Source organism: Dendrobates tinctorius, unplaced genomic scaffold (genome assembly GCF_039654945.1).
Source record: "Dendrobates tinctorius isolate UK_male_01 unplaced genomic scaffold, ASM3965494v1 ptg000009l, whole genome shotgun sequence".
Classification (NCBI taxonomy): domain Eukaryota; kingdom Metazoa; phylum Chordata; class Amphibia; order Anura; family Dendrobatidae; genus Dendrobates; species Dendrobates tinctorius.
This window is the reverse complement of record NW_027361677.1, coordinates 5,880,777-5,908,288: the sequence shown is the minus strand read 5'-3', so window position 1 is coordinate 5,908,288 and position 27,512 is coordinate 5,880,777. Positions and strand designations below refer to the sequence as shown.

At 43.3% G+C, this 27,512-nt stretch overlaps 1 protein-coding gene and 1 long non-coding RNA gene across 2 annotated transcripts in view; one reads left to right on the top strand and one right to left on the bottom strand.

Moving 5' to 3' along the window:
- Positions 1 to 26,641, top strand: part of LOC141096077 (uncharacterized) — a 138,495-nt gene extending 111,854 nt beyond the window's left edge. The window contains exons 6-9 of the long non-coding RNA XR_012233567.1: positions 263 to 371; positions 6,150 to 6,253; positions 9,134 to 9,323; positions 26,553 to 26,641. This is a non-coding gene — a long non-coding RNA (uncharacterized lncRNA). The remainder of the gene's footprint in view (positions 1 to 262; positions 372 to 6,149; positions 6,254 to 9,133; positions 9,324 to 26,552) is intronic.
- Positions 10,907 to 12,186, bottom strand: LOC141095428 (carbohydrate sulfotransferase 5-like). Its single transcript, XM_073581421.1, has one exon. The coding sequence runs from the start codon at positions 12,184 to 12,186 to the stop codon at positions 11,035 to 11,037; it is 1,152 nt and encodes a 383-aa protein (XP_073437522.1). The 3' UTR covers positions 10,907 to 11,034.
- Positions 26,642 to 27,512: the final 871 nt, after the last annotated feature.

Below are 27,512 nucleotides of genomic sequence, written 5' to 3'. Positions count from 1 at the left end.
TTTTGGGTCATTGTCCATCTGTAGTATGAAGGTGGGAGGCGCAGAAAGAAGGTAGCTGACACAGTGGCATGCAGTTCCAATGCTTTACTTACAGTTCTGTCTGCAGTACAGATGGATGCCCGCTTCAGTGCTGTATTCTCCAGGCGAGGGGTCCAGCCAACTTCCAGGTTAAAATGAAGTACACCCTTCCAGCACTCCCTGTCAGTATATTCCTTCCCTGACCGTTTCCACAATGCTGCTCTCCATTTTCCTTCTTTTCCAGCACCTCACAGTTAATGTCCCAGGCCAGCAGCTGCGAATCCTGTCAGACAACGTGTACAATCCGTTTCTTTGATCCTATATAGCCGCCTTTCTGGTAGACAAAGAAAGAGGTAAGGAGAGCTGGCAATTCAATCAAAGAAATAATAATCTAATAATATAATATGATATGAAATCAAGTTACAAATATGATTATTGCCAGTAAAATGGAAATAAAATGGGGACAGTCGTAAATTAGCTAAAACCAACACACAAAAGACAACACAACGACCATAAGTCCCAATATAGAGTACAATGTTTATTGTTACAATCAGATAAAATCAGGTATTAAAACAGGTATCAATATATGGAATATGACAATTTTTGGCAATTGTTCCTGGTCTCCTGGGATAGACGCCCAGCCCCAACGTGCGTTTCGGCGCTATGCCTTCATCAGGGGGTCAATTGACAATTGACACAGTACACTTTGTAAGTTATGTATTATTTACTTTTTTAATTTTGTTTATGGTATACCGTCTTCCTGGTCAGCAGACATACAGATTATTCTGTGACACCTTTACGGTTTTTTGAGTATCACTTGTATGATCTGCATAGGCATACTGACACCTATTTTTCAGTTGCACTGGGCACTGCACTTTATTTAATCCCTTTCTGTCATGTGACGTACTTTCCCATCCATGTGCCCTGGGACTTAATCCCAGGGACGGGATAGTACGTCTACCGCGATCAGCGGCGCCCACGTGGTGAACGCCGCTGATCGCAGCCGGGTGTCAGCTGATTATCACAGCTGACACCCGGCACAATGTGTCAGGGGCGGTCACGGACCGCCCCCGACAAGTTAACCCCTTGCACACCGCGATCAAACATAATCACGGTGTACCGGGGGGTTAAAGGGAAGCATCAGCAGGGAGGGGGCTCCCTCCATGCTTCCCTGAGCCCCCCACAGCAGCGTAATGTGCAGCGCTGCTGCAGGGGGCTCCATCCCTGCAGGTCCCCGAATCCAAGATGGCGACAGCGACCTTCGGGGGCCTGCAGGGAGCCGGCTTCCTCAGTGCCTGCAACGCGCAGGCAAGGAGGAAGCCTTGTGCAGTGCCTGTGACAGATCGCTGATCTGTCACAGTGATCTGTGATGTGACAGATCAGCGATCTGTCACAGGACAGTGATGTCCCACCTGGGACAATGTAATAAAGTTAAAAAAAGTGTAAAAATAATTTTTTAAAAATCGCTAAATAAATTAAAAAAAAAAAATATTCCCTAATAAATTCATTTTTTGGAAATAAAAAAAAACCAAAACAATAAAAGTACACATATTTGGTATCGCCGTGTCCGTAATGGCCCGCCCTATAAAACTGTCCCATTAGTTAACCCCTTTAGCGAACCCCTTAAAAAATAAAAATAAAAAATGAAGCAAAAAATAATGATTTATTATCATACCGCCGAACAAAAAGTGCAATAACGCGCGATCAAAAAGACGCATATAAATATCCATGGCACCGCTGAAAACGTCATCTTGTCCCGCAAAAAATGAGCTGCCATACAGTGTCATCCGCAAAAAAATAAAAAAGTTATAGCTCGCAGAATAAAGCGATGCAAAAATGATTAGTTTTTATATAAAATAGTTTTCAGTGCATAAAACCGACAAAACATAAAAAAATGACCTAAATGAGGTATCGCTGTAACCGTACTGACCCGAAGAATAAGGCCGCTTTATCAATTTTACCGCATGCGGAACGGTGTAAGCGCACCACCCAAAAGAAATTCATGAAACGCTGGTTATTGTTCATTCTGCGTCCCAAAAATCGGAATAAAAAGCGATCAAAAAATGTCACGTGCCCGAACATGATACCAATAAAAACGTCAACTCGTCCCGCAAAGAATAAGACCTCACATGACTCGGTGGGTCAAAATACGGAAAAATTATAGCTCTCAATATGTGGTGATGCAAAAACTATTTTTACAATTAAAAGCGTCTTTTAGCGTGAGACAGCCGCCAAAAATAAAAACCACCATAAATAGTAAATCAAACCCCCCGTTATCACCCCCTTAGTTAGGGAAAAATAATAAAATAAAAAAATGTATTTATTTCCATTTTCCCATTAGGGTTAGGGCTAGAGTTAGGGCTAGGGTTAGGGCTCAGATTAGGGTAAGGGCTAGGGCTGAGATTAGGGTTAGGGGTGTGTTAGGGTTCGGGTTGGAGTTATAATTGGGGGGTTTCCACTGTTTGGGCACATCAGGGGCTCTCCAAATGCGACATGGCGTCTGATCTCAATTCCAGCCAATTCTGCGTTGAAAAAGTCAAATGGTGCTCCTTCCCTTCCAAGCTCTGCCATGCGCCCAAACAGTGTTTTACCCCCACATATAGGGTATCAGCCTACTCAGGACAAATTGTAAAACAACTTTTGGGGTCCTATTTCTCCTGTTACCCTTAGGAAAATAAAAAATTGGGGGCAAAAATATCATTTTTGTGGAAAAAAAAATGATTTTTTTTATTTTCACGCCCGGGCGTTATAAACTTCTGTGAAGCACTTGGGGGTTCAAAGTGCTCACCACACATCTAGATAAGTTCCGTGGGGGGTCTAGTTTCCAAAATGGGGTTACTTGTGGGGAGTTTCAATAGTTTAGGCACATCAGAGGCTCTCCAAACGCATATGACACCCGCAGAACATTCCATCAAAGTCTGCATTCCAAAACGTCACTACTTCCCTTCCGAGCCCCGACGTGTGCCCATACAGTAGTTTTCTCCCACATATGGGGTATCAACGTACTCAGAACAAATTGGACAACCTTGGGGGTCCAATTTCTCCTGTTACCCTTGGGAAATTAAAAAAAATTGGGGACTAAATGATCATGTTTGTGGAAAAAATACGATTTTTTCATTTTCATACCCGGGCATTATAAACTTCTGTGAAGCCCTTGGGGGTTCAAAGTGCTCACCACAAATCTAGATAAGTTCCTTAGGAGGTCTAGTTTCCAAAATGGTGTCATTTATCGGGGGTTTCCACTGTTTTGGTACATCAGGGGCTTTCCAAACGCGACATGATGTCCGATCTCAATTCCAGCCAAAAATGTCAAATGGCGCTGCTTCCCTTCCGAGCTCTGCCATGCGCCCAAATAGTGGTTTACCCCCACATGTGGGGTATCGGCGTACTCAGGACAAATTGCACAATAACTTTTATGGTCCTGTTACCCTTGGAAAAATAAGAATTGTGGGTGAAAAGATCATTTTTGTGGAAAAAATATGATTTTTTAATTGTACGGCTGTACGTTACAAACTTCTGTGAAGCCCTTGGGGGTTCAAAGTTCTCACCATACATCTAGATAAGTTCCTTGGGGGGTCTAGTTTCCAAAATGGTGCCATTTGTGGGGGGTTTCCACTGTTTAGGTACATCAGGGGTTTTCCAATCGCGACATTGATGTCCGATCTCAATTCCAGGCAAAAACGTCAAATGGCGCTGCTTCCCTTCTGAGCTCTGCCATGCGCCCAAATAGTTGTTTACCCCCACATGTGGGGTATCAGCATACTCAGGACAAATTGCACAATAACTTTTAGGGTGCTGCTACCCTTGGGAAAATAAAAATTGGGGTGAAAAGATCATTTTTGTGGAAAAAATATGATTTTTTAATTGTACCGCTGTATGTTATAAACTTCTGTAAAGCCCTTGTGGGTTCAAAGTTCTCACCACATATCTAGATAAGTTCCTTGGGGGGTCTAGTTTCCAAAATGGGGTCACTTGTAAGGGGTTTCCACTGTTTAGGTACATCAGGGACTCTCCAAACGTGACATGGCGTCCGATCTGAATTCCAGCCAATTTTGCATTGAAAAAGTCAAACGGCGCTCCTTCCATTCTGAGCTCTGCCATGCGCCGAAACAGTCGTTCCCCCCACAAATCAGGTATCAGTGTACTCAGGACAAATTGCACAATAACTTTTGCAGTCCAATTTCTCCTGTTACCCTTGGTAAAATAAAAAAAATTGAACCTGAAGTATTTTGTTTGTGAAAAAAAGTTAGATGTTCATTTTTTTTTAAATATTCAAAAAAATTCCTGTGACGCACCTAAAGGGTTAATAAACTTCTTGAATGTGGTTTTGAGCACCTTAAGGGGTGCAGTTTTTAGAATGGTGTCACTTTTGGGTATTTTCTATCATATAGACCCCTCAAAGTGGCTTCAAATGTGATGTGGTCCTAAAAATAAAATGGTGTTGTAAAAATGAGAAATCGCTGGTCAACTTTTAACCCTTATAACTTCCTAACAAAAAAAAATTTTGGTTCCAAAATTGTGCTGATGTAAAGTAAACATGTGGGAAATGTTAGTTATCAAGTTTTTTGGGTGCCGTATCTCTGTGATTTAAGGGCATAAAAATCCAAAGTTGGAAAATTGCGAAATTTTCAAAATTTTTGCCAAATTTCCGTTTTTTTCACAAATACACGCAAGTTATTTGAATGAAATTTTACCACTAACATGAAGTACAATATGTCACGAGAAAACAATGTCAGAATCACCGGGATCCATAGAAGCGTTCCAGAGTTATGACCTCATAAAGGTACAGTGGTCAGAATTGTAAAAATTGGTCCGGTCATGAACGTGCAAACCACCCTTGGGGGTGAAGGGGTTAATCATATGCACATTTTTTACAATTTTTACATTGCTAGGTGAATGTATGTCCTATAGGGGTGGTACTGCCCATATTCTAGATATAATTTTAAATATTTGTATATTTCTTCAATATATGTACAAAAATTGTCATATTCCATATATTGATACCTGTTTTAATACCTGATTTTATCTGATTGTAACAATAAACATTGTACTCTATATTGGGACTTATGGTCGTTGTGTTATCTTTTGTGTGTTGGTTTTAGCCTTTCTGGTAGTAATAACCGTGGTATGTTGCTGTGGCCCATAAAGTGACCACACCTGTCAGCTTGCTAGTTGAGTTAGGTGTCCACTCCACTAGGCTAGGGGCTGAGACCCTTTTGCGACCTGGTTCTTCCTCCACGCTGACGGACCGCATGATACTGATACTCTCCAACCGTGCCTCCAGAAGAACCACTTTTACTTCCAAGGAGCTTTCTGTAAAAGCCAATCCGTCCAGCAACTCCACGTCCTTCTCCTTCCCTCCCTCTGAGGGAACTCTCCTCACATCCTATAATTGTTCCCTTCTTCAGCTAAACTCCGCCCACTTCCCAACACCCTTTGTGTTCCAAGCAGGGGCCATAAAGCGTGCTCTGCTATACTATGGGTGTGTGGGATACAGGTGTGGAATGTGGTCAGGTGTCTCCATCTTACCTGGTTGTGGGATATCACATCACTGGGTGAGGTGCAGTACCTCTTTGGCGACTGAACCCTCAGGGGTGCCACAGGTACAGATGGCATTGGGCACAGCAATGCAGACTTCCTTTCTCCTTAGCACAACTCCAATTCTGTTCTGCCACCCATTCATTCTGGACTACCCCCAAGCCCGCTGACTCCATTAACCCCAGGAACTCATCCACTCTGGCAGGTCACACAGGACTGGCCTTCTGCCCCCCCCATGTAACTCCATGTCCAACGACCTTATGAAGACCAGGCGCGCTCCATGGTGCCTATCCCGGGTCCTAGGCTCCAGACGTTGGAATGTCCATTAGGGAACTCCATTTGGCCGCCCACTACCTTGAACTTATATTACATTAGACACACATTACTTTTACATATAAAATCGCACGACGGTATTCACATAGTGCGTCTGTTATCTTTAGAGGCAGGAACAGGGTAAGACAGTCCACATCCATACATGATTCCCACAAAGCCAGAGCACAATATTTGCAATGCAGTAGAGCTCACAGTCATGTACAGATCTTGTTTCCTGAATTTCATTATTATTATTATACTTTGGTGTTTTCTGTTCGCAGATCTTAAGATTGATGGACTGTTCTGCTGTGCTCCTGCCCCTGAAGGCAACAATCGCGCTATGTGTACAGTATCATGCGGTTTTCCGTATAATGTTAATAGTGATGTGCGTCTTTTATATTGTGTGATAAGAATGTATAGCGTGTAAGTAATCTCAAGTGTTCATGTACAATGTAGTTCATATAGTTAAGTGGCTTAACAACGGTACAGGACATAAGAGAAGGACAATAGGTTTATTCTATAGGGTAGGATGCAGTTAATGTATAGAACTAGCCCAGTGGGTGGGAACTAGTGTTAGTAAAAAGTGGAAACTTCCTGGTAGTAGAAAAAAAAAGGGATCATTCCAGCTACTAAAAAAATTTGCTTTATTGAAGAAAATTTAAAATAACAGCATATCAGCTTTCTCCTCTCCAGCAAAGGATGCGCTGGGGGGCACTAGAAACAACTACACGTTTCGATCCACCATGGATCTTATTCACAGCTGCCAATCAGTGTTGGGGTCGGTGGTATACTGAGCTCATGAATATGTCTGTCTACCTGGCAGCAGGTTTACTAGTCCTCTAATGATAATCTCCTGCTAATAAAACTTTGATTATATCAAAACTACAGCAAGTAGCCCAGTAAATAGCAAATTTTTGGAATCAGGGTCTGTGTCTCCATCTGTTCTATGTGAAATAGTTTTATCTAATTGCCATGTATTATAAGCTTACAATGTTTCTCCAGTGACAATTTAGAGGACCTGTCACTAGTCATAAATGGTTTGGGTTTTTTTTACCTGATGTAAATGCCGCTGTTCTCCTGAAATTGGCAATGTTTTTCTTTTGTTTCTGCGCCTCTCCATTCCTGATATATGGCCCCTTCTTCCCTATATTAAAATTTAGTCTAAGTGGGTGTGGCCCTTAGCTTCTCTATGTGGGCGTGTCCTTGCTGACCACACCCAATTTGATAAAAAGACCAGATTTACATATAAGGAAGAGGAGGCCATATCTCAGGAATGGAGAGGCACAGGAACAAAAGAAAAACAGCGCCGGATTCAGGAGAACATCAGCATTTACACCAGGTAAAAAGTACATATTTATGGAAGATGTCTTTAAGCCTGGTAATGTCTTCCTAGATTACACTGGACATATCAAAATCTCTGATTCTGGACTATGTGCCATCAGTAAATGAGGTGGGAAAGATATACAGCCATGCTATAATAATAATAATAATAATTTTTATTTCTATAGCAATATATTCCACAGCACTTTACAGTTAAGTGGGGGCATGTACTAACAATAAACATCAGAAAAGTGACACATAGTTCACCAGTTACATGAGGAGTGAGGGTCCTTCTCACAAGCTTACAATCTATAAGGAAATAGGGGGACACAACAGGTAGGATGTGCTGTTATGTACAATCTGTCAATCATTATAATAAGGGTTTTCATATAAAGCTTCAGGATCCGTCATCAGCCTGTACCTGTTTAAGTGCAGTTACCGTGTGCTATTGGGGGGCATGGAGGATGTGGAGACAGATGAATACAAGGGAGCACATTATGATTGACATTTAGAAGAAGGGAACAGGGGAGAGTTAGGTTGTTGAGTTGAGGAGATTAGCCTGTCCTTAAAGGATGTGTTAACACACACTTAAAAACATGTTGACAAGATGTTAGTCGGATCGTTTGGAGTAGTGCATTTGAGGACCCTGGCGCAGGACGGGAGAAGTCTTCTAGACGGAGATGCGACTTTCGGATTATGGAGAATGTTAGTTTTAGATCAGTTACCGAATGGAAGGCATAGGTATGGTGATAGGCAGAGATAAGGAAGAAGATGTAGGGGGTGCAGAGCTTGGTGGATGTGAGAGTTAAGTTTGTATTGTATTCTGTAATGAATGGGTAACCAGTGCAGTGACTGGCACAAGGTCTAGGCATCGGTGTAGCAACTGGACAGCAAAAACAAAAATGGCAGCAATCAGGATGGATTGGAGAGGAGAAAATTTGATTAGAGTGAGACCCATCACAAGAGTTTCAGAAGTTCAGACGAGAATGAATAAGAGTGACAGTTAGAATTGCAAAGGTGAGAAAAGGTCGGATTCTGGAGATGTTCTTAGGATGCATATAACAAGAGTAAGTGATTACATATAGGGAATGACGGAAAGTTCTGTGTCAGATATAACCTCAAGACAGCGGGGGTGCTCCTTGGAAGTTATGGTAGAATGACCCAAGACAATCGGAGTATCGGGTATAGGTTGGTTAGTAGAGGGAGGAAACTAGAGGTTCAGTTTTGGAGAGATTCAGTTTCAGATAGAAGGAGAACATGGTGATAGACAGCAGACAGACAATCCCTGGTATTAGTGAGAGCAGATTCAGTAGAGTGTAAGCAGGTTGTAAAGGGTCAAGAAGAGAGTGATCAGAGAGATATCAGATGAGACAGAAGTGGACCAAGTGTTCCAGGAGTTTAGAGATGAAGGGAAGACGGGTCTGTAGTCAGCAGCGCAGTTCTGGTCGAGGGATGTTTTTTCTTTTAAGTTAAGGGTTTATGATGATGTTTGAATGAAGGCGGAAAGATACCGGAAGAAGGACAGGCTAAATATTTTAGTTAGGAAGGTAGTGCCAGCCAGGAAGAGGGACTGGAGGAGATGTGAGGCAATAGGGTCACTGGTGCAGGTTGTAGGACAAGAATAAGCATGGAGCCTGGTCACTACTTCTTCTGGGACGGGCTTGAAGATGGAAAGTGAACTTAAGGCGTGAGAGGTATTGGAATCCAGGTTCTGTGGGGATGCTGTGCAGAAAGAGTTGGGTACATTAATTATTATTACTACAAGGACTAATGAAAAGGGAACAATAAATCTTAAATGGGGGACTAGATAATATATACGTGTTCAGTTAAAGAGATGGTTCACCTCTGGGACTTTTTTTTTTACTTAAATGCATATATCTGGGTCTAAAAAAAATTTTTTGCAATTGGTTTCTATTAAAAATGTGTCATTGTTTTACTTTTACAGGCTCTTTTTTTTCCTGCACATATAACTTTTTATCTGGTCTTCTGGTCATAAATCAGCAGAGAGGAACTAAAAAACATAGGCAAAAGTTACGAATTCTCCCATTGGACTATCAGACTGAGCTGACTGACAGATCATCAGCTAACTCATTCTTCAGCCAACAATAGATAGTGCAACAAAGAGAATATAGAAGGTAAGCAGTGCACATTTTTTATGCAACCAAATAACAAAAATTATTTTTAGCCCTAATACATGCATTTAAGTATAAAAAATTGTCCCCACCCCTTTAAGAATAGTTAATGGAACCTGGCAGCTCTTAACTGGCTTTTATTCTCATACCCAATGAATGGAGTGTTGGACTACTCCATCCAACTACTTCTGGTCACAGTCTTGCAGCTAGTAGAGAACCCTGACTGATCTAACAATCAGCACCTATCCAGTAGATAATATTTGTAGGCTAAAATACCAATCTTTACAATTGACTTGATTTGCCAAAGGATAGAATGTTTGCTTGCCATTTAATATTTTACATAGGGGATGTACTATTTTACAAGGTCTAAAGGCCCCTTTACATTTAGCGATGCAACAGCGATCCCGACCACGATACGACCCGGTCAGGATCGCTGGTGCATCGCTAAATGGTTGCTTGTGAGCTGTCACACAGGCAGATCTCACCAGCGATGTAGCGATGCAGCAGCGGTCGTTACTTACCTTCAAACGCGGCGATCCTGACGTCCTCCTGCCCGCGTCCATGCGTCGCTTGACGGCGCCAGCAGGAAGCCCAGCAGGAAGCGCCCAATGAGAAATGGAGCTGTGTGATCTCGCGCGATCAGCGACAGACAGCGGGGGAGCCGGTCGGAGGTAAGTATCACACATAGCAATATCGCTGCTGCGTCACAAAATCGGTGATGCTTTAGTGATATTGCTAGCGATATCGCTATGTGTAAAGCCCCCTTTAGAGGGTTATTCCAACCATTAAAAAAATAGGTGATAATTTGAAAACTTGTGAATTGGTTGGGGGTCTGACTACTGGGGACGCTACTAATCCCAGGAATTGGGCTCAGACATACCACCACTGAATGGAGCTCTGCCACCTCTTTGTTCATTGTCTTTGTGACTTACGGATAAAGCAGAGTACTCTCCATCAGTCCCAAAGACAATGAATGTGTGTCCTGACAGGGCACTCTTCCGATGGGACACTCTTTCGACAGGGCACTCTTCTGGTGGGACACTCTTCCGACTGGGCACTCTATGGGACACGCCTCTTATAGGTGTTGTTTAATGGAGCACACTTCTGACAGGGGAGTCTGCTGATGGTATACTTTTACAACAGGGCACCCTCCTGACAGGGCACTATTCTGATGGGGCACTCTTCCAACAGGGCACTCTTCTGATGAGGCACTGTTTTGACAGTGCACTTTTCCGATTGGGCACTCTGACGGGATGCGCTTTGGACATTCTTATGGTACTCTTCTATTGGGACACTCATCTCATGGGGCTCTCTTCTCACAGGATAGTCTTCTAATGGCCCACTCTTTTGACAGGGCCCTTTTCTGATTGGGCACTCTGTTGACAGGGCACTCTTTTCATGGGACACTCTTGTGATGGAGCACTTTTCTGATGGGATGTGCTTCTCATAGGACACTCTTCTGGTAGGGCACTCTTCCTTCAGTGGTATCAGCTGTTTACTTGGCTGATTTCATGTGTAAATCAGGATGTTTTGATGAGAAAAAAAAACGAAATTTATCTAAATTTCAAAAACATTATGGGGCATTATTTAACCAATTAGACAATTATTAGAATCTTCTGATTACTTGGTCCCTGGAGAAGTGAAAGTATCGTAAGCTCGATTTGCAATTGTTGATTCTAAAAGGGCATGGCACCATCCTCTATAAAAATACCCTCTATCTAATATCCCATATGAAATCATCGCTACGTCTTGGTAGCACAATATCCATGCTCAAATTTCTCAATTCCTTTTCCGAGTCTACAGTTTGATAATTGAAAATTTCCATGGCCTCTTTACATACAGCTTGTACTTCCTTTATCATCTTAAGGGATAGCACTGTCCTCCAAGCTCGAGCCATGTACAGACCGTTCCTTGGGTTAATAATGTAAAGTTTCCTCATCTTTTGCTCTGGCCCACGAGTCATTTTATCGATCCAAGGCTCTAGGTTTTTAGGCAGTTCGAGATTAGCAAATGAGTATATCTCTCTGACCATTTTAAGAGGTTCTTTGACAAGATCTTCATACCTAAGGAACATGTATCGGTCTTGAGGAAACAGAAAGGCGGCAGAACTGCTCGTCTTGTATATTTGAACTTGACTTTCACAGATTTTTTGCAACACCTTCAAGTCATTTGTTTCGGATTGGAGTATAATACTATTGTCAAAGTTCAGATCAACCTTTAGCTCCTTCCGAGATCTGGCAATGGCTCGAGGATCACGCACAACATGTAAGATTTTTAGGTTCAAGGATGGATCATTTAAAAGTGAATAAAGTACAGACAAATCGAATATCCGAAACTCTTGTAGAACAATATGACTGTAGGTAATGCAGGTGTCTTCAACTTTTTGAAATGGGTATTGGCCACAAGTCTTCTTACAAGCAGTTTCATCCACAATATCTGTACGGGAGAAGGAGCTACATGCGGGAGGAGAACAGAGCGCTCTGCTAGCCTGCCAATAAAACAGGTTTGACAGGTTCCTTTTATTTTGTATGTAGACATCAAATACAGACATGTCACACATAAGGACTGATCGAACCAAGTCCCTTACTGACATATGAAGAGTGTTTGCATCGTTTTGATACATGGTTTTCCATACGTGCCAAGACGGCTCTTTCAAATAAAAGACATCCGGGTGCTGATTGAAGAACTGACCCACCAGAGATGATCCAGATCTCCAGGTGGAAAGAATGATGAGATGATTTTTCTTTGGTCTTTGTTCCGAGCTTGTGGCAATAAATTTGGTCCTCAGATACATGAGTAATGGGTGAATCGTTTGGAGGGCAATCAATGTGGCAATTATGAAAAATAACACTAGGGATCTTCTCATTGTTTTTTGATCTGTGATTCCTGCAGAACAAAAAAAAATAATATTGATCAATCCAATCCAGTTTCCATGCACCCCGTGTCAGACCATGCAGTAGTATCGCTTTTCCCTGAGATGTTCCTTTTAGAATGCCTTATAAAAGGCCCCCATACGTATTAAAGTAGGATAAATCTGCCAACCATCAAGTGTATATGGAGGCAATAGATGACATAGAGAGGAGAAGGATCAAGTAGTTCGAATTCAAATGCCAAATCCTTTTATCCTCCTAGATAAGCTACTGCCATAATTAACATATCTATTGGACCCTACAGCTCCCCAAGCACTTTAGATTGCTGTCAGCCAAATGATGCTTCAACCGGCAGCTATCACCCCCCGGACTCTGCTGTGTTCTCCTTGAGAGAGCCACTGTGGTGGCTTATCTCTCCGAAAGCCAAAATTCGACAAGCTGGATCCTTATCCTCTCCAGTCCTCCAACATCACCTGTCGAGGGCCCCCATACACATTAGACTGTCGTCCAATCCCGTCAACATTGGTGGGTTTGGCTGACATTAGACTAATGTGCATGGGGGGCTTTAGGAGCTACTAAAATAACCATTGACGGAGGTGGTCCTTCATATATTAGGATGGTTCATGGGTAGACAAGACGTAGACTCAATTGTAACTGCAAATCATATTGCTTTATCAGCAAAGGTATAATTTGGAGCTCTAGGGCCCCAACTTAAAATCTGCAACAAGGGCCCCTTGGACAATGTTCCATTTATAATTCTTGTGTTTTCATCACATGTACGGCGGCCACTGTTTTGCTCTCATCCACCAATGCGGTAACTACCACAATCACTAGAAATGCAATCCCTGGCCCGCAGTTCCTCCTCCTCTTTGGGGCCAATATTGAATGGGTTTGCATGGTTCACATGAGCGATGCCCTTACATTTACTGTCTACTGTCTATTATTTTCCTCTAGGCAACATGAGCCACCGCCAGAAGAGCCTGGCAGCGGCTTTCTCATAAAAAACACAGAAGCGCTTGTCAAGAACAAGTGCTCCTGTGTGTTAAAATGTTGGGAGATATAGCCGAACGTTTGAATTAACCGTCATTTGGCCAAGAGCTTTCTAAAGTTAAAAGGGTATTCTAATTGGAAGTCGCTATCACTTACTCACTGGATAGGTGATAAATACTAGATCTAGATCAGCGAGGGCCCGAAGAATGGGACCAGCACCCGTCACCAGAATATGACACTTTTACCCCTGATAGAAAGGCGCGACAGTGTGTATGCACTACCACCGCTGAATTCAATCTCGAGGGGATTTCCGAGCGCCATAGTTCACTTTCTTTTGCAGTTCCATAGGGAATGATAGAGAAGACCAGTACAAAACGTATGGGAACCGAACTATTGATACAATCTCTCTGTCCCTATACAGTTTACCATTTTACTTATAAAAGGCCATGATATTCTGCAGAAATTATCATCACTGTCCCCGTTGGGGTATTTAATCTTATGACCTGCTGCTACATTCTAACAAGGATAAAAGTGCCCATTTCTGGAGATTGCTGCGGGACTCAGGATCCAAAGGCCCACCAGTTACCAGCTCCAGGGTCACACTTTTCAGCTACATGCAAATGTGACATTATCATCCATCGCAAATTTATATAACAATGAACTGGGTAGATTGCTAAATTAATAAGATGCCGCCTTTGTCAGTACATAGGGATTCAGGTATATTGTGCCAAGTACTGCTCATATAAGAGGGGGCCCACCGGAGGATTCTACTGTTCTCCAATGGGCCAGTCTAAGCCTGCTCAGATCCCACTGATCTATAAGTTATCGCTTATCTTGTGGACGTCTCTACTGGATAGGTGATATCTTCTTCCGACCAGAATACCCTTTTCGTATTACAAGCTGTATTCCCATATTAATAATATAATGGTTGAATAAATGAAGTTTTCTATTACCTGGAGCGGCAGAAATGAGGGCAAGTCTGGTAGAGGAGACACCACTGTGAGGTCTGAAATACAAACGAGGGAGTTGAAGATGAACAAAGTCACAATGGGTTCCTGAAAAACAGGGTTTCTGGAATGTCTTATTTAAAGCAAATGCTACCAGGCTGTTCATATACTGGTATTAAGAGTTAGGTTACATTCGCACTAAGTACTGTAGATACGATTCTATTAGTCGCATCTACTAATTTAAACTGATTAAATTTGCTGATGACACAAAGCTAGGAGGGATAGCTAATACTAGAGAAGAGAGAGAGAGGATTCAAAAAGATTTAAATAAACTGGAGAAGTGGGCAGCAACTAACAGAATGGTTTTTAATAGGGAAAAATGCAAAGTACTATATCTGGGCAATAAAAATGAAAAAAGCATATACAGAATGGGAGGAATAGGGCTAAGCAACAGCACATGTGAAAAAGACTTGGGTATACTAATAGATCACAGACTGAATATGAGTCAACAGTGTGATGCAGCAGCAAAAAAGGCAAATGCAATTCTAGGATGTATTAACAGAAGCATACAGTCTAGATCACGTGAAGTCATTATTTCCCTCTACTCCTCTTTGGTCAGACCTCATCTGGAATATTGTGTCCAGTTTTGGGCACCACATTTTAAAAAAGACATCAACAAACTGGAGCAAGTTCAGAAAAGAGCGACCAGAATGGTGACCGGTCTGCAAACCCTGTCTTATGAGGAAAGGTTGCAGGATTTGGGAATGTTTAGTTTGCAAAAGAGAAGACTGAGAGGAGACTTAATAGCTGTCTACAAATATCTAAAGGGCTGTCACATTGTAGAAGGATCATCTTTATTCTCATTTGCACAAGGAAAGGCTAGAAGCAATGGGATGAAACTGAATGGGAGGAGACACAGATTAGATATTAGAAAAAACTTTTTGACAGAGTGATCAATGAGTGGAACAAGCTGCCACCAGAAGTGGTGAGTTCTCCTTCAATGGAAGTCTTCAAACAGAGGCTGGACAGACATCTGTCTGGGATGATTTAGCGAATCCTGCTTTGAGCAGGGGGTTGGACCAGATGGCCCAGGAGGTCCCTTCCAACTCTACGATTCTATGATTCTATGATCGACGTGTTGCGGAAATCCACACCATATTATTATTATGTTTGAGTGGAGAGTATTGTTGATGTCACCATTAGCAAAGCAAATCTGTCTTGGGCAGATACGATTGAGGCATTTATGCAGTAAAATCCACTGTGTTATACAGGTGCTTCTCACTAAATTAGAATATCATCAAAAAGTGACTTTATTTCAGGTCTTCAATACAAAAAGTGAAACTCATACATTATATACAGTAGAGTCATTACACACAGAGTGATCTGTTTCACGTGTTTATTTCTGTTAATGTTGATGATTATGGCTTACAGCCAATGAAAACCCAAAAGTCATTATCTCAGCAAATTAGAATAATTAACAAGAAACACCCACAAAGGCTTCCTGAGCATTTAGAAAGGTCCCTTAGTCTGTGTCAGTAGCTCCACAATCATGGGGAAGACTGCTGACTTGACAGATGTCCAGCAGGCAGTCACTGACACACTCCACCAGGAGGGTAAGCCACAAAAGGTCATTGCCAAAGAAGCAGGCTGTGCACACACTGCTGTATCCAAGCATATTAATGGAAAGTTGAGTGGAAGGAAAAAGTGTGGTAGAAAAAGGTGCACAAGCAACCGGGATAATCACAGCCTTGAAAGGATTATTAAGAGAAGGCCATTCAAAAAATTGGGGAGATTCACAAGAAGTGGACTGCTGCTGGAGTCATTGCTTCAAGAGCCACCACACAGAGACGTATCCAGGACATGGGCTACAAGTGTCACATTCCTTGTGTCAAGCCACTCATGACCAATAGACAACTCCAGAAGCATCTTACCTGGGCCAAGGAGAAAAAGAACTGGACTGTTGTCAGTGGTCCAAGGTGTTGTTTTCAGATTAAAGTAAATTTTACATTTAATTTGGAAATAAAGGTCCCAGAGTCTGGAGGAAGAGTGGAGAGGCCACAATCCAAGCTGCCTGAGGTCTAGTGTGAAGTCTCCACAATCAGTGATGGTTTGGGGAGCCATGTCATCTGCTGGTGTAGGTCCACTGTGTTTTATCAAGTCAAACAACGGAGGAAACCGAGAATATGTCCAATAATTAAAGTTTATTAGATAAATATCAAATAATAAAATGTAATAAAAAATAGGGGAAGGCCAATGCCATGGATAAGGCACAACCGGGGACAACAGTAAGCACTAATACTGGATATTGGGATAATATCACACAATACAGAGTAAGACCTAATAAAAAAATATTTAAAGTGCTAGTGCCAATATAATATTAATAATGTGCAAACAGCAAAAATAGGAATAATTCATGATGTCATATAAAGTGCAAATAAATCAGTGCAGCAAACAAAGAACACTGTTGTGAGTTCATTTTCCCCTTCACCATTGAGGTCTGATGAACTCCCTCTTCTGGTGAAGGAAGGTAGTGAGGCTGATTACAAAGCACCTGAGCAGAATGATGATGACTGGGTGACTGGGATTGCTGACTGGATATAAGGCAGCCGACGCCCTTCTTCCTTGCGGGTGATTACTCTGAGGGATTCTTGGAGACCAGTCTGATTCCGGCTCCTCAAAAGCTAAGTTTTCTTCTCTACTTTTTGCATTTGTGTTTTGGTTTTGTTTTGCCTTGTTTTTCTGGATTTCTGCCTTTCCCTGCTGGGTGAGCTGAATTCCTTTTTGCTCTGTCTTCAGATAATACCTGAGTACTGATATAGTCTTTTTGAAGCCTAGCGTCTTCAGGGCTTTTTTCCCTATCAGTCTGTTGGCTCTTGTTTTTGAGAGGGTTTTGGCGGATTGCAGACAGCAGCTTTTCTATTCTGTCCTATTTAGTTAGCTTGGGCCCCATCATTTGCTCAGCCTATCTTTCTATCTGTGTGAGTGTTTTTTCATCTTGCTTCACCGTCATTATATGTTGGGGGCTGCCTATTGCTTTGGGGTCTGCTCTGGGGCAGTTTAGATTTCCCTTTCTGTCTTTAGGCTATGTAGTTCTCCGGCTGTGATCGAGGGGTCTAGGGCACCGTAGGAACCCCCCATGGCTACTGCTAGTTGTTGTTGTTAGGTTCAGGGGTCTGCAATCCGATAGCTGCCAACTTCTCTGGTTTTCTGGACTTAGCTAGTATTTCTGTTTTTGCCTCATACGGTGACTCATTCATAACAGAATCACCCACCATACCATAGATCCTAGGGTACTCAATAGCAGGAAAGAATTGTAAAAAAAAAAAAAAAAGTGTGTATATTCTTTCCTCTATATCTCTGAGGCCGTAGGGGGAATTTTTTTTCTCTCAATGGAGATAAAGCAATTGTCTGATTGTGTGGAGCAGCTCGCTGCGGAAGTGCGGGGAATTTCCGCCTACCTTGCTCATTCACATGCTGCTGAACCAAAGATTCCTACACCTGATGTATGTTTTGGGGATCGGTCTAAATTTTTGAATTTCAAAAATAATTGTAAATTATTTTTTGCCTTGAAGCCTAACTCGTCAGGGAGCTCCGCACAGCAGGTTAAAATTGTCATCTCTTTGCTGCGTGGCGATCCCCAGGATTGGGCGTTTTCTTTGAAACCAGATGATCCTATGCTGACTAATGTGAACGCAATTTTTCAAGCCTTGGGGTTGTTGTATGACGAACCTAATGCTATTGATCAGGCTGAAAAGACCCTGTTGGCATTGAACCAGGGTCGAGATTCTGCGGAATTGTACTGTCAAAAATTCTGAAAGTGGGCAGTCCTTACTACCTGGAATGATAATGCCTTGGCAGCTCTCTTTCGGAAGGGTTTGTCAGAAGCCGTAAAAGATACTATGGTGGGATTTCCTGTTCCCTCTGGTGAACGCAGGACTGCACGAGAGGTGTTGCCACCTGTTGAACAAGTGTCTGAACCTATGCAATGTGATAGAGTTTTGTCCAGGGAGCAACGTCAGGAGTTCAGAAGGCGTAATAAGCTGTGTTTTTTCTGTGGAGATGCCTTGCATATTATTTCTGTCTGTCCTAAACAAGAGAAACGTTTTGCACACACGTTTTCTGTGGGTGGTGTTCAACCTTAGTTTCTTCTGGCAATTACTCTGATCTGCTCCCTGTCCACATTTTCCGCCAAGGCTTTTGTGGATTCGGGAGCAGCCCTGAATCTAATGGACTTGGATTTTGCTAAACGTTGTGGATTTCCGATGACACCTCTGCGGACGCCTATCCCTTTGAGGGGGATTGATGCTACTCCTTTGGTGAAAAATAAACCTCAGTTTTGGACCCAGGTGGTAATGCGGGTCGCCCCAGACCATCAAGAAAATTGCAGATTTTTGGTGTTGCATAATTTGCATGATACCATTATTCTGGGGTTTCCCTGGTTGCAAATTCATAATCCAGTTTTGGATTGGAAATCTGTGTCTGTGGTGAGTTGGGGTTGTCGGTGTGCCCTTAGTGAGGCTCCGGTTTTTTCCACCTCTCCTCAGTCGCATGATGTTCCTGACTATTTGGCGGACTTTTATGATGTATTTAGTGAGAATGAGTCTGCGTCTTTGCCTCCTCATAGGAGTTATAACTGTGCAATTGAACTGAGCCCGGGGTGTAAATTTCCTAAGGGTCGGCTCTTCAATTTATCTGTACCCGAGCACGAGGCTATGTGATCCTATATTAAGGAGTCGTTGGAGAAGGGTCATATTAGACCATCCTCTTCTCCCTTAGGTGCCGGGTTTTTTTTCGTGGCCAAAAAGCATGGTTCATTAAGGCCTTGTATTGATTATCGTGCCCTCAACAAAATTATTAATAAATATCAGTATCCGTTACCCCTGATTTCGGATCTATTCTCCAGAGTTAACCAAGCTTGACCACAGGGAGGCGTATAATCTTATCCGCATTAAGCATGGGGATGAATGGAAGACGGCGTTTAATACTCCGGAGGGACATTTTGAGTACCTGTTGATGCCTTTTGGGCTCACTAATACCCCTTCTGTCTTCCAGTGCTTCATGAACGACATTTTCCGAGACTTTGTGAATAAATTTTTGATTATCTATCTGGATGATATTTTGATCTTCTCCAAGGATTGGGATTCTCATGTGGAACATGTTCGGACTGTGTTCCAGATCTTGAGGGAGAATTCCCTGTATGTCAAAGGATCGAAATGCCTTTTTGGGGTACAGAGGATTTCATTTTTGGGATTTATTTTGTCTCCGTCAACTACTGAAATGGACCCGGCCAAGGTACAGGCCATTTATGATTGGGTTCAGCCCACTTCTTTGAAGGCCCTCCAGAAGTTTTTGGGTTTTGCTAATTTTTATCGGAAATTTATAGCAAAATTTTCTAGTATTGCCAAGCCATTGACTGATCTGACTAAAAAGGGTGCTGATGTGTTGAATTGGTCTCCGGAGGCTGTTTCTTCCTTTCAGGAGCTGAAGCGAAGATTCACTTCTGCCCCGGTTTTGCGGCAACCTGATGTCTCACTCCCGTTCCAGGTAGAGGTGGACGCTTCTGAGATTGGTGCAGGAGCTGTTTTGTCCCAAAAGGATCCTGTAACATCTAAAATGAATCCCTGTGCTTTCTTCTCCCGAAAGTTCTCTCCATCTGAACGTAACTATGATGTGGGGAATCGGGAACTGTTAGCCATGAAATGGGCATTTGAGGAGTGTAGACATTGGTTGGAGGGAGCTAAACACCAAGTCGTGGTCCTCACTGACCACAAGAATTTGATTTACCTGGAGTCGGCCAAATGCTTGAACCCTAGACAGGCTAGGTGGGCCTTGTTTTTTACACGTTTTGATTTTGTGGTCTCTTTTCTTCCTGGCACTAAGAATGTCAAGGCAGACGCCCTCTCTAGGAGCTTCTTTGCTGATTCTCCTGTGGTGACCAAGCCTGCTACTATCTTAGGCGAAGGGGTAGTTCTTTCTGCCATCTCGCCCAATTTGAGACGTGCTCTGGAAGAGTTCCAGGAGGACAAACCTGAGCGTTGTCCCAGTGGAAAGTTGTATGTTCCTGACCAGTGGAAGAAGAGAGTGATGTCCGAAGTTCATTGCTCTGCATTAGCTGGTCATCCACGTATTTTTGGTACTAGAGATCTGGTGAGTCGGTCTTTTTGGTGGCCCGCCTTGTCTCGTGATGTCAGGAATTTTGTGCAGTCCTGTGGGACTTGCTCCCGGTCTAAACCTTGTTCTCGCTCTAGTGGGTTGTTGATGCCTTTGCCGGTCCCCAGGAGGCCATGGACCCATATTTCAATGGATTTCATCTCTGATATGCCTGTCTCTCAGAGAATGACTGTTATTTGGGTGATTTGTGATAGGTTCTCTAAGATGGTTCATCTTGTACCACTCCCTAAGTTGCCATCTTCCTCTGAGTTGGTGCCCCTGTTTTTGCAACAGGTGGTTCGCTTGCATGGGATTCCAGAGAACATTGTATCTGACAGAGGAGTTCAATTTGTGTCTAGATTTTGGAGGACTTTCTGTTCCAAGCTGGGAATTCAGTTGTCCTTCTCCTCTGCTTTTCACCCTCAGACCAATGGGCAGACGGAGAGAACAAACCAGACCTTGGAGTCGTATTTGAGATGTTTTATTTCCGCTGATCAGGATGATTGGGTTTCATTTTTGCCCTTGGCCGAATTTGCTTTAAATAATAGAGCTAGTTCTGCCACTTTGATGTCACCTTTTTTTTGTAACTTTGGGTTTCATCCTCGATTTTCTTCAGGGCAGGTGGAGCCTTCTGCCCGCCCAGGTGTTGACACTGTGGTGGAGAGAATGCACCAGATCTGGGACCAAGTGGTGGATAAGTTATCTCTCTCCCAGGAAAAGGCCCAGCGGTTTTCCAACCGACATAGGACCATTGGTCCCCAGTTTAAGGTTGGTGATATGGTTTGGTTATCATCAAAAAATATCGCTATGAAGGTGGCTTCTCCTAAGTTTAAGCCTAGATTTATTGGACCTTACAAGATTTTGGAGATTATTAATCCGGTCTCTTTTCGTTTGGCTCTTCCTGTCACATTTAAAATTCATAATGTGTTTCATAAGTCCTTGTTGAAGAGGTTTGTTGAACCAGTTGTTCCTGGGGTGGCACCTCCGGACCCTGTATTAGTTGAAGGTAACATGGAATATGAGGTAGAGAAGATACTGGATTCCCGTCTGGCTAGACGGAGACTCCAGTATTTGGTTAAGTGGAAGGGTTATGGTCAGGAGGATAATTCCTGGGTCTCTGCCTCTGATATTCATGCCAAAAGATTGGTGCGTGCCTTTCATCGGGCTCACCCTGATCGCCCTGGTGGCGTGGATGAGGGTTCGGTGACCCCTCCTCAAGGGGGAGGTACTGTTGTGAGTTCATTTTCCCCTTCACCATTGAGGTCTGATGAACTCCCTCTTCTGGTGAAGGAAGGTAGTGAGGCTGATTACAAAGCACCTGAGCAGAATGATGATGACTGGGTGACTGGGATTGCTGACTGGATATAAGGCAGCCGACGCCCTTCTGCCTTGCGGGTGATTACTCAGAGGGATTCTTGGAGACCAGTCTGATTCCTGCTCCTCAAAAGCTAAGTTTTCTGCTCTACTTTTTGCATTTGTGTTTTGGTTTTGTTTTGCCTTGTTTTTCTGGATTTCTGCCTTTCCCTGCTGGGTGAGCTGAATTCCTTTTTGCTCTGTCTTCAGATAATACCTAAGTACTGATATAGTCTTTTTGAAGCCTAGCGTCTTCAGGGCTTTTTTCCCTATCAGTCTGTTGGCTCTTGTTTTTGAGAGGGTTTTGGCGGATTGCAGACAGCAGCTTTTCTATTCTGTCCTACTTAGTTAGCTTGGGCCCCATCATTTGCTCAGCCTTTCTTTCTATCTGTGTGAGTGTTTTTTCATCTTGCTTCACCGTCATTATATGTTGGGGGCTGCCTATTGCTTTGGGGTCTGCTCTGGGGCAGTTTAGATTTCCCTTTCTGTCTTTAGGCTCTGTAGTTCTCCGGCTGTGATCGAGGGGTCTAGGGCACCGTAGGAACCCCCCACGGCTACTGCTAGTTGTTGTTGTTAGGTTCAGGGGTCTGCAATCCGATAGCTGCCAACTTCTCTGGTTTTCTGGACTTAGCTAGTATTTCTGTTTTTGCCTCCTACGGTGACTCATTCATAACAGAACACATAACCACAAATAGAGTGCAGTGATAAACAATTAATGGAGTAAGTAAATGAATAAAAAGAACTCTAGAGGCAAAACAAAAGTGTTTAAATGTGCAGGCACGGTGCTATACCTCTATTGCTGCTATGGTTCCCGGGATGTGCCAGCCCCGAAGCGCGTATCGGCGTACCTTCGTCTTGTGTTTTATCAAGACCAAAATCAGCGCAGCCATCTACCAGGACATTTTAGAGCACTTCATGCTTCCCTCTGCCAACAAGCTTTTTGGAGATGGAAAGGTCATTCTCCAGCAGGACTTGTCCCCTGTCCACACTGCCAAAAATACCAATACCTGGTTTACAAACAACAGTATCACTGCTTGATTGGCAGCAAACTTGCCTGACCTTAACCCCATAGAGAATCTATGGAGTATTGTCCAGAGGAAGATGAGAGACACCAGACCCAACAATGCAGACGAGCTGAAGGCTGCTATCAAAGCAACCTTGGCTTCCATAACTCCTCAGCAGTTCCACAGGCTGATCGCCTCCATGCAACACCGCATTGATGCAGTAACTGGTGCCAAAGGAGCCCCAACCAAGTATTGAGTGCATTTACTGATCATACATTTCAGTAGGCCAACATTTCGGATGTTAAAATCATTTTTCAAGCTGGTGTTATAAAGTATTCTAATTTACCGAGATAATGACTTTTGGCTTTTCATTGTCTGTAAGCCATAATCATCAACATTAACAGAAATGAACACGTGAAATAGATCCCTATGTGTGTAATGACTCTATATAATAGATGAGCTTCACTTTTTGTATTGAAGAACTGAAAAAAATTAACTTATTGATGATATTCTAATTTAGTGCAGAAATTTCTTCCCCCTGATACACAAGTCAGTAGGATACGTGGTGAGTCCTGCTAAAGCATAAGTATTTACAATGTGGCTCCGCTGAAACGCCGGTTAATTAAAGACTTGGCCACGCCTACACAGTGACTCAAAGCCTGGCCGCATTTCAATTGCTCCAGTATTGACCAATAGGAACTAGGTAGTCAGGATTTCCCCATGGTGCATCCACAGGGGGCTTGGCTCACTTAGCCAATGGTAGAGCCGAAGGGGAAGTACACAGGTACATAACCCCAAAGCAAATCAGAAGTGCGCCTCTATGTACAGTACAGACCAAAAGTTTGGACACACCTTCTCATTCAAAGAGTTTTCTTTATTTTCATGACTATGAAAATTGTAGATTCACTCTGAAGGCATCAAAACTATGAATTTACACATGTGGAATGATATAATTAACAAAAAAGTGTGAAACAACTGAAAATATGTCTTATATTCTAGGTTCTTCAAAGTAGCCACCTTTTGCTTTGATTACTGCTTTGCACACTCTTGGCATTCTCTTGATGAGCTTCAAGAGGTAGTCACCGGAAATGTTCTTCCAACAGTCTTGAAGGGGTTCCCAGAGATGCTTAGCACTTGTTGGCCCTTTTGCCTTCACTCTGCTGTCCAGCTCACCCCAAACCATCTCGATTGGGTTCAGGTCTGGTGACTGTGGAGGCCAGGTCATCTGGCGTAGCGTCCCATCACTCTCCTTCTTGGTCAAATAGCCCTTACACAGCCTGGAGGGGTGTTTGAGGTCATTGTCCTGTTGGAAAATAACTGATGGTCCAACTAAACGCAAACCGGATGGAATAGCATGCCGCTGCAAGATGCTGTGGTAGCCATGGTGGTTCAGTATGCCTTCAATTTTGAATAAATCCCCAACAGTGTCACCAGCAAAGCACCCCCACACCATCACACCTCCTCCTCCATGCTTCACGGTGGGAACCAGGCATGTAGAGTCCATCCGTTCACCTTTTCTGCGTCGCACAAAGACACGGTGGTAGGAACCAAGGATCTAAAATTTGGACTCATCAGACCAAAGCACAGATTTCCACTGGTCTAATGTCCATTCCTTGTGTTCTTTAGCCCAAACAAGTCTCTTCTGCTTGTTGCCTGTCCTTAGCTGTGGTTTCCTAGCAGCTATTTTACCATAAAGGCCTGCTGCACAAAGTCTCCTCTTATCAGTTGTTGTAGAGATGTGTCTGCTGCTAGAACTCTGTGTGGCATTGACCTGGTCTCTAATCTGAGCTGCTGTTAACCTGCAATTTCTGAGGCTGGTGACTCGGATGAACTTATCCTCCGCAGCAGAGGTGACTCTAGTCTTCCTTTCCTGGGGCGGTCCTCATGTGAGCCAGTTTCTGTTAAGGACGGTGAAATGCACTAAATCTAAAATAACATAAAGTGCGTTCGCCGCCCGGGGTTCACCGTGCAGAAGGTGTAAACACTGCTGCTAGCTAATGGCGGACACTGAATGTGGCGGTATATCGCACACGGGTTGAACGTCATCCAGTCTGCACACTCTGTTAAACTTCACAGAGATGCTAAAGCGTTAACTTAAATACTCAGCCTGCTGGACTGACAGGTCTCAGAGAAGTGCACGCACGGTATATGGTCACAGGAGCTGGGCCCAAGGCAGAGGGTCAGAGTCCATCTAGACCTACCGTGTGTGCGGCGTCGCAACTGCGGACGCCAAGGGGAGCTGCAGACTTCAGCGCAGCAACTGACACAGCCGCTATGCGACAATGCCCGGTAGCAGGCGCACTGTCGGACGCTAGCACTGTTGAAGATGGTGCTGTGGCTGGTAGCTTGCCACTGGCTGGCACTGACTCTAAGCCTAAGTCCCTGTACACATTCGTAATATCAGAGGGAGGGGATCTTAATGAGTCATTCGCAGGTTCATGCATCCATCATCATTCACACAGTTAGCAACTAGAGACTACACTAGCGCATGGCTGAGCGGCCATGCGAACCTTTTATAGCCGGGACCTTCTGGAAGCTTCCAGATCCCAGTGATAGACCAATCAGCTCACGAGAAGGACCTGGGCGTGTGACTCCCGATCTCCAATGGGAGATTGTCTCGTGAGCATGCTCAGTAGAACGTCGGAGGGACTTAGCCTCTGGAGCGATTTGCTGATGAGCAGCCTGCATTGCCATTGCTGACCCAAAGGTGGCAGCAATAGCCAGACCCACAGAGCAGGTCTGGGCAGCGAGTCTGGGACGCTGGGATTGCTGAGCAATCGTCTCTGTGGTCGAAAGACAATGGGAGACCGCAGAATGTGAGGCTCTGGATTCCTGCTGAACCGCTGCAGGAACCAGACGCCTAAACAGTTTCTTTGTAGCGCTTGATGGTTTTTGCCCCTGCACTTGGGGACACTTTCAAAGTTTTCCCAATTTTTCAGACTGACTTACCTTCATTTCTTAAAGTAATGATGGCCACTTGTTTTTCTTTACTTAGCTGCTTTTTTCTTGCCATAATACAAATTCTAACAGTCTATTCAGTAGGACTATGAGCTGTGTATCCACCAGACTTCTGCACAACACAACTGATGGTCCCAACTCCATTTATAAGGCAAGAAATCCTACTTATTAAACCTGTGAAGTGAAAACCATTTCCGGTGACTACCTCTTGAAGCTCATCAAGAGAATGCCAAGAGTGTGCAAAGCAGTAATCAAAGCAAAAGGTGGCTACTTTGAAGAACCTAGAATATAAGGCATATTTTCAGTTGTTTCACACTTTTTTGTTAATTATATAATTCCACATGTGTTAATTCATAGTTTTGATGCCTTCAGAGTGAATCTACAATTTTCATAGTCATGAAAATAAAGGAAACTCTTTGAATGAGAAGGTGTGTCCAAACTTTTGGTCTGTACTGTATTTAGCTGTATATATGAGGTACCTGCTGGTGTTAACACCAAGGCGTATTTAAGTATTGAAAATTCAGCACATTATCTATGAACATAGATGTAAAGTGACACTAGCATCAATCCCCCCAAAAAAATCTCAAAATTGATGAGGATATTGGAAAGATAATTACTATACATGCCTCGCTCACTTATTGATGAGGCGGAAACCTCCAGGACCATGTAGTCTGTAGTCACCTTATGTCTGAGAAATCTAGGACCACCTGGTTGAATCGACCCTCCCTTGAAGTGACCTTCTGATGTTGGACATGCAAGGGCAAAACGCGTCGAGTCAGACACATCGTGTTCTTATGCAATGTAATAGATCACATTTGGGAAAATATTTGTTTTCTTTGTGTTTTTTGCTGTGTCTCGTTATTATGGGATATGATACACACAAGTGCACCATGCTGTACGTCATTTAGGCGATTTATGATTATATTTTGAATAAAAGTTAAGCTTTATTATCCCTTTCAGTGAGTCCCCATGTAAGGAAATATCAACATGATTAAACCAAATCAAAATGGGATCACAGAACAGGAAAGAAAAGGTGACACCTCCGGAGGGAAAAGATAAAGGTATGTGATCAGGACTGGATCAATGATCTGGCAGAAAAAAAAACCAGCCTGGATTGAAGTATCATGCAGCTGATGTTGTGTTAACAATACCACTAAGCGCCACTAGATGGTGCCAGATGCCCAGTGGGATTACTGCACAAGGAGAATGTAATACACACAATGGGCCACAGGGGGTGCTAGTGAAAAAAAATGCATTTTATAAGACTGGCAATATAATAGCCTTGCTGACACCATAACTGGTCCATGCTGAGAAAGATCAGAAGATATTGTTAAATGTTAGTTAATAAATATATGTAAACACTAACATTTTCTTCTATAAATACCATTAAATATGTGCAATGGAATGCCTAAAATGTATAGCGTGCAACACAAAAACAATAGCGAATGACTATTTGTAAATCGTAACTATCCTGACGCCACCAAAAATTATAGACCTGCAGCCCCTCAGACCTTGACGCGCGCTTCACACCTTGTCACCCCCAGATGAAGCTAAGGGTGAAACCATACCGCCCAACTTTCATAAAGATGAAAATGAGGGACAAAAACAATCAGGAATCAGGGCAGTTCCTGGTCATACTGAACACCAGAAGCAGTTTCAACTTGTTGTAGGGGAGGATGAGAGCATCTGGGTGTTAGGGCTGGCGGAACGCACCAAATAATAAAGATGGTAATAAGGTGCGTTTGCAGCCCGAGATCCATCGTGCAGGGGTGGTAAACTGCTGCTCGGTAATGGCGGACGCTATATGGCGGTATAATAGAGGAACACATGGGGGTTAACGTCACCTGGTGTGTACAGGAGTGGACTGTTGCTTCACAGAGCCGCACTACCGCTGAACATAAATGCCGGAGCCTGTTAAAG